The 7450-nt window shown below is 46.8% G+C and overlaps 1 protein-coding gene across 1 annotated transcript; it reads left to right on the forward strand.

The window, feature by feature from the left end:
- The first annotated feature begins 1592 nt into the window (after nucleotides 1–1592).
- Nucleotides 1593–5127, forward strand: LOC141107119 (peptidoglycan-recognition protein SC2-like). The gene is made up of 4 exons (XM_073597871.1): nucleotides 1593–1650; nucleotides 3960–4161; nucleotides 4249–4367; nucleotides 4777–5127. Exons 1-4 carry the CDS (start codon nucleotides 1602–1604, stop codon nucleotides 4953–4955), a joined length of 549 nt encoding a protein of 182 aa, XP_073453972.1. The 5' UTR covers nucleotides 1593–1601; the 3' UTR covers nucleotides 4956–5127.
- Nucleotides 5128–7450: the final 2323 nt, after the last annotated feature.

Genomic DNA, 7450 nt, shown 5'->3' on the forward strand with positions numbered 1-7450 from the left:
CCAAGACTGGGACCATACCTGCACTACAGCTACTCCAAGACTGGGACAGATACCTGCACTTCGCCTACTCCAAGACTGGGACCATACCTGCACTTCACCTACTCCAAGACTGGGACCATACCTGCACTTCACCTACTCCAAGACTGGGACCATACCTGCACTTCACCTACTCCAAGACTGGGACCATACCTGCACTACACCTACTCCAAGGCTGGGACCATACCTGCACTTCACCTACTCCAAGACTGGGACCATACCTGCACTACACCTACTCCAAGATGGGACCATACCTGCACTACACCTACTCCAAGACTGGGACCATACCTGCACTACACCTACTCTAAGACTAGGACCATACCTGCACTACAGCTACTCCAAGACTGGGACCATTCCTGCACTTCACCTACTCCAAGACTGGGACCATACCTGCACTACACCTACTCCAAGATTGGGACCATACCTGCACTACACCTACTCCAAGACTCAGACGATACCTGCACTACACCTACTCCAAGACTGGGACCATACCTGCACTACACCTACTCCAAGACTGGGACCATTCCTGCACTACACCTACTACAAGACTGGGACCATACCTGCACTACAGCTACTCCAAGACTGGGACCATTCCTGCACTTCACCTACTCCAAGACTGGGACCATACCTGCACTACACCTACTCCAAGATTGGGACCATACCTGCACTACACCTACTCCAAGACTCAGACGATACCTGCACTACACCTACTCCAAGACTGGGACCATACCTGCACTACACCTACTCCAAGATTGGGACCATACCTGCACTACACCTACTCCAAGACTCAGACGATACCTGCACTACACCTACTCCAAGACTGGAACTATACCTGCACTACACCTACTCCAAGACTGGGACCATACCTGCACTACACCTACTCCAAGACTGGGACCATTCCTGCACTACACCTACTCCAAGACTGGGACCATACCTGCACTACACCTACTCCAAGGCTGGGACCATACCTGCACTACACCTACTCCAAGACTGGGACCATACCTGCACTACACCTACTCTAAGACTGGGACCATGCCTGCACTACACCTACTCCAAGACTGGGACCATACCTGCACTACACCTACTCCAAGACTGGGACCATACCTGCACTACACCTACTCCAAGACTGGGACCATACCTGCACTACACCTACTCCAAGACTGGGACCATACCTGCACTACACCTACTCCAAGACTGTGACCATACCTACACTACACCTACTCCAAGACTGGGACCATACCTGCACTACACCTACTCCAAGACTGGGACCATACCTGCACTACACCTACTCCAAGACTGGGACCATACCTGCACTACACCTACTCCAAGACTGGGACCATACCTGCACTACACCTACTCCAAGACTTCAGTCTGTTAAGACAGCCCACTCATTACAATTACATTTACATGAGAGAATCGTCCGAAAAGTTCATCATACGAGTGATGGAGTTTGTTGGGGTCACATGGCACTTGGCAGAACATTGCGTCATGGAACACATATGTCACATGACATCACAGGATCGGATTGATGACACTTCCTGTTTTTTTCTAGGATCCCGTCAATCATGCTCCGTGTCGCCGCTCTCCTGGCTGCGCTTTGCGCTGTAGCCCAGTGTAAGTACAGACGTAATACAAGGAATGGGGGAATGTTTTGTCTTATCACTGGGGGTCTATTATATGTTTTCACACAAGATTCACACACTTTTCCCCGAGGATTCTGACACAATGTTATAGCTGCACTGGCGGGAAGTAGGGATGAGCTGAACGTGGTTTCGGGGAAGGTTCAGCGAATATCACAGAAGTTCGGGTGCCATAAACCAAAACCCATTGAAGTCAATAGGAGCTGAATTGTAAAAAAAAACTGTTCTACCATTTTCCTAGGCTGATCCCCCACCCAAAAAAATCCCTGGAGTAGCACCCTGTCTGCATGTTGATAAGGAAAAGGGCCTCTTCCTCAGAAGCCGGGCAGAGTAGAAAAGAATAGAATAGAAAAAAATTTAAAACAAAAGATTAGAATAAAATGAAAAATTTGGAAGACGACTATATTCATTATATTCATTACATTTTTTTTCTATTCTATTCTATTATGTTTTATTCTATTCTTTTGTGTTCTATTCTCTAAAGCAGCCTAAGTGGGAATCATTATCTTATTTCACTTTTATACAATATATTATCATTTCGATTTTAAATTTCTTTTTGGAATCGATTTGAAAATAATGAATATACAGGACGAATCCCGAAAAAGTATAATCCTAACAGAACAAATATGATGAAACGCAATTATTAACTTAACAAACTAATACGAAACTAAACACATTTTTTCCCATCATGCACAACTCTATTTGGGGTTTCTAAGTCATTTTCTACAAAAAAAATGAAAAAAACTGCCCCGGTAGGCATGTGGGTTATACAGGATTCTAGTTATGTGCAGAGCTGATGATGAGGGCGCAGGGTGATGATGTCATATCCTCTCCGTTTCCTGTATGTGTTACTTTGTATCCTCTTGTGGTCTGCCGTTGGGTAGAGAATAACTGGAAATGTTTCTTGTGTCACTTCAAAACCTTGAATTTTTTTAGTTACATTTTTAGTCAAGTTGAAAAAAAAGACACAAGTCCATCCAGTTACAAAAAAAAAAAAAAAAATCACACCCACCAAAAGGCCCCCACATTTATTATTTTATATCATGATAATTAAAACTAAAATGACATTTATCAGGAAGTCAGATTTACATGCAACAGTGGTGGTGGTGGTGGGGGGTTCAGTCAGAGGCAGATGTGGTGGTTGGGGTGGTTGGGGGGTTCAGTCAGATGCAGCGATGGTGGTGGTGGGGGGGTTCAGTCAAAGGCAGATGTGGTGGGGGGGTTCAGACAGAAGCAGGTGGGGTGGTGGTGGGGGGGTTCAGTCAGAGGCAGCAGTGATGGGGGGGGGGGGTCAAACAGAGGCAGATGTGCTGAGGGGGTTCAGTCAGAGGCAGCGATGGTGGTGGTGGTGGGGTTCAGTCAAAGGCAGATGGGGTGGGGGGGTTCAGACAGAAGCAGTGGTGGTTGTGGTGTGGTACCCCAATATGGGGTATCTGCGTACAACAGAAAGCTCCTCCCCTTCACGCTGTTTGCCGTCAGCTGGTCAGCTGACTTTCTCCTCCAGTTTCTGCCTCTTGTCCTAACATGGCACCTGTCGGGTGTGGGTATGGCAGCTAGTGCTCTGCCAACTCCCATCATTACCTCTAAAAGTAGCAGCCCCCCCCCCAACAGTGAAATAAGCAGCGGGGCGGAGCAGAGCGGGGCCCGGCCCTGGAGTTCCGCCACTGTTTTTGGCGTCAATTTGTTAGGGCTGGCCCAGGCCGTGAGCCACATAGGTTTTATTTTTAGCCGTTTAATCTTATTGCCCATGGGAATATACTTTGCCATTCACATACAGTCTCTATGAAGAATTCCCATTTCTGTCCATTGATGCCAATATTCCCTCCCAGTCTAAGTCCTGGAGAGCAGCCCTCATCCATGGAAAATTTGCTCTCTTAAAGTGAAGTGTTTTTATATTTCCCGTATGTGTTTGTTGCTTACAGCTAACATTTAAGATGCCTTTCACACTGGGGCTGGGGGGGTGTTAGCTAGTTTTAGCAGCAATTTACTGCTGTTATAGTGGCGCTGTTTGGCTGCTAGCCGGGCTCTTTCAGCCTTTTAGTGGTAAAGAGAGGGGCAATTATTTATGACTTCCTTAATGTTGGGAGTGATAGAACAGGTAGGGGCAGATATATAGTGAAGAATGGGGGTGGTAATGTGTATCAGTGATGGCGGTATAACACAGGGAGGGGTAGTTATAGGCAAGATGAGGGCTGTGTCAGGGTAACAGCACAGGTAGGGGAATTATAGAACTGGACTGCTAAGAAGAAACCATTAATAGAAGTATTTTGTCTTATTCCACAGGCTGCCCCACCATCCTCACTAAAGCCCAATGGGGAGGACGTGCCGCAACCTGCCGCACCGCCATGGCCACTCCCGTCACATATGTCATTGTTCACCACACCGCCGGGGCCTCCTGCTCCACCCAGTCCACTTGTATCACCCAGGTTAAGAATGTCCAAAACTACCACATGAACACCAACGGCTGGTGTGACATCGGATACAGGTGAGAGTCCTCAGATTTGTCAATTACTGTATGTGGGGCAGACGGCGGCATCCAATCTCTGCTAATGACCCTCTTCTCTGTCTACAGTTTCCTGGTTGGAGGAGACGGCAGCATATTCGAGGGTCGTGGCTGGACCTCAGTGGGTGCCCATGCCCCCAACTACAACTCCAACTCCATTGGCATCAACCTGATTGGAACATTCACAAGTAAGTGGGGAAAAAAAGTTTATGGGGTGGAATAAGAGCAAGAACATCTTCAATCACACATGGTCATCCGCCCACCCAATGGACAGAGATAGAGAGGTATTGATCAGAATAGAGCAGAGAACACCGGTGGTGTTGTCCATGGTTACAGCAGAGAGTAACGGTGGTGCTGTCCATGGTTACAGAAGAGAGCACCAGTTGTCTTGTCTACGGTTACAGCAGAGAGCACCAGTGGTGTAGTCCATGGTTACAGCAGAGAGCAGCGGTAGTGTTGTCCACAGTTACAGCAGAGAGCAAAGGTGGTGGTGTCCATGGTTACCAGTCAGTTGTTCTTCGATATAAAATTTTAGGTTTAGGTACACAGATGAGTTTATATTTTCCTTCTCTTTGAGTGTTGTTCCCTATGTTTCAGGCTCTAATCCCACCACCGCCGCCCAGAATGCCGCCAAGAATCTCATTAGTTGTGGAGTCACCAAGGGTTACATCAAGTCTGCTTACATCCTGAAAGGACATCGCAATGTCACCGCCACCGAGTGCCCCGGAAACACCTTCTACAACACTCTGAAGACCTGGCCCCGCTTCCAGGCCTAGAAGATCCCACCGAGGTCCAATGATGAAGAAGCCACGTGGAGACCAGAATGGAGGGGGAAGAGGAGGGCACACATTCTGGACACTCATTTGTTAAATATGGGTTCCATGGGACCATGAGTACCCTTCTGAGGGATAACATATTTGTCAGTAATAAAATGTTGGTGAAAAATGACCATTCGTCTCTGCTGTGATATCTCTAAGAATGTTCACCTCCCTCCCGAGGGGGGGCACTCCGATTCCCGCCACCATGTTTGTGATTCGTAAAGTCTTCCCGGTATATAGTGAGCTCTTAGGGGGTTCCAGACACACACAAAATATTCCCTATTACCAGAAAAGTGAAAAGAGGATCCAAAGAAAATGTTCCAACTCCCCGAGCTGCCTTCACCCAACTCACCAATCCAATGATTAGATGCAAACAGTCCCGAGCTTAGAATCAGAAAATCCAACTAAATCATGAAAATTGTATATAAAACGTGTGTGAGAAATAAGTAAAACTCTGAGAATAAAGAACAATAATAATAATATACAGAGCAATGTGCACCAAGCTGAGCCAATCCAACGTCCGGCCGCACAGAGGAACCAACCCTACAGTACAAACATGTGCAAAAATAAGTGAATAAAACTCCTCCTAGGTGAAATAGTCCCCTTCCATGTAGAGGAACTTACCTTCCCCAGCATAGTGCCGACTCTGCCCCCCAGATGGGAAGTGGACTCACCTTCAGGCTCAGACAGGAAACTCGTTTATATTAGACCGATTGGACTCACATCCCAGAAATGGTCACTCTCACAGCCTCACCCTGGTAGTCCTTTAAGGGTCACACTGACACCAAAGAGAAAACTTATGGTCACATGGTATGGTACATCCACAAAAACTTTATTAAAAATTGTGATGGGCCGCCTGGCAATCTGACTGGGTGCCTCCGACCAAATGGTGCCTCCTGCCCTCCATACCTTGCCAGCAGACTGATAGCTACTACCAGCCCTTTTACCCCAAGCCCCCAAGCCTCCTGCCCTCCATACCTTGCCAGCAGACTGATAGCTAATACCAGCCCTTTTACCCCAAGCCTCCCGCCCTCCATACCTTGCCAGCAGACTGATAGCTAATACCAGCCCTTTTACCCCAAGCCTCCCGCCCTCCATACCTTGCCAGCAGACTGATAGCTAATACAAGCCCTTTTACCCCAAGACCCCAAGCCTCCCCCCCTCCATACCTTGCCAACAGACTGATAGCTAATACAAGCCCTTTTACCCCATGCCCCCAAGCCTCCCGCCCTTCATACCTTGCCAGCAGACTGATAGCTACTACCAGCCCTTTTACCCCAAGCATCGTACACAGACAAGGTGTGGAGGTAAAAACCAAAAGGAATAAAACTTTACTGAATAGAAGTACAGGTTTTTATACACTTTAAAAATAAGGGCAGTCCCCACATGAACAAATATTACACATTGGGGGTCACCATCCCACGATAGTTCGGTAACGAGGTAAAGTTGTCACCAGACTAATCACATCTCCAGGAGGATTAGCAAACAAACGGAAACAATAGGTGACTCAATTAACAATGGGGATTCACACCTAACAGGCCCTTAATGGGAGAAAGACATACATAGACGCTTAATCACTTAGTGCCGGTTCACACAGGGGCGGCACGACTTGCAGGTCGCCTCAGTGAGGCGACCTGCAAACGACTTCCGAGGCGACTTGCAAAACGACTTCTGTACAGAAGTCTATGTAAGTCGCCCCAAGTCGCCCCCAAAGTAGTACAGGAACCTTTTTCTAAGTCGGAGCGACTTGCGTCGCTCCTATTAGAACGGTTCCGTAGCACAGAACGGGAGGCGACTTGTCAGGCGACTAGGTCGCCTGACAAGTCGCCCCTATGTGAACCGGCACTGAAGGACTGGGCCTATTTTCCAAACTTCTTGTTTACAAGTTAAAATCTTTTTCTTTTTTTTTTTTTGCTAGAAAATTACTTAGAACCCCCCAAAAATGATATATATTTTTTTCAAACACCCTACAGAATAAAATGGCGGTCGTTGCACTACTTTATGTCAAACCGTATTTGCGCAGCGGTCTTACAAACGCAATTTTTTTTTTAAATGCACTTTATTGAATAAAAAAATAAGAAAACAGTGAAGTTAGCCCAATTTTTTCTTTTATATTGTGAAAAATGGTGTTACGCCGAGTAAATTGATACCCAACATGTCACGCATCAAAATTGCGCTCCGCTCGTGGAATTAGCGACAAACTTTGGCACTTAAAAATCTCCATAGGCGAAGTTTAAAGATTTCCACAGGTTACCAGTTTTGAGTTACAGAGGTCTAGCGCTAGAATTATTATTGCTCTCGCTCCAATGATCGCGCCGATACCTCACATGTGTGGTTCGAACACCGTTTTCATATGTGGGCGCGACTTCGTTCACTTCTGCGCGCGAGCATGGCGGGACGGGGTGCTTTTAAATTTAATTTTTTTTTTCTTATTTATTTTTACACTGTCCATT

Source organism: Aquarana catesbeiana, linkage group LG09 (assembly GCF_042186555.1).
Source record: "Aquarana catesbeiana isolate 2022-GZ linkage group LG09, ASM4218655v1, whole genome shotgun sequence".
In the NCBI taxonomy this organism is placed as follows: Eukaryota; Metazoa; Chordata; class Amphibia; order Anura; family Ranidae; genus Aquarana; species Aquarana catesbeiana.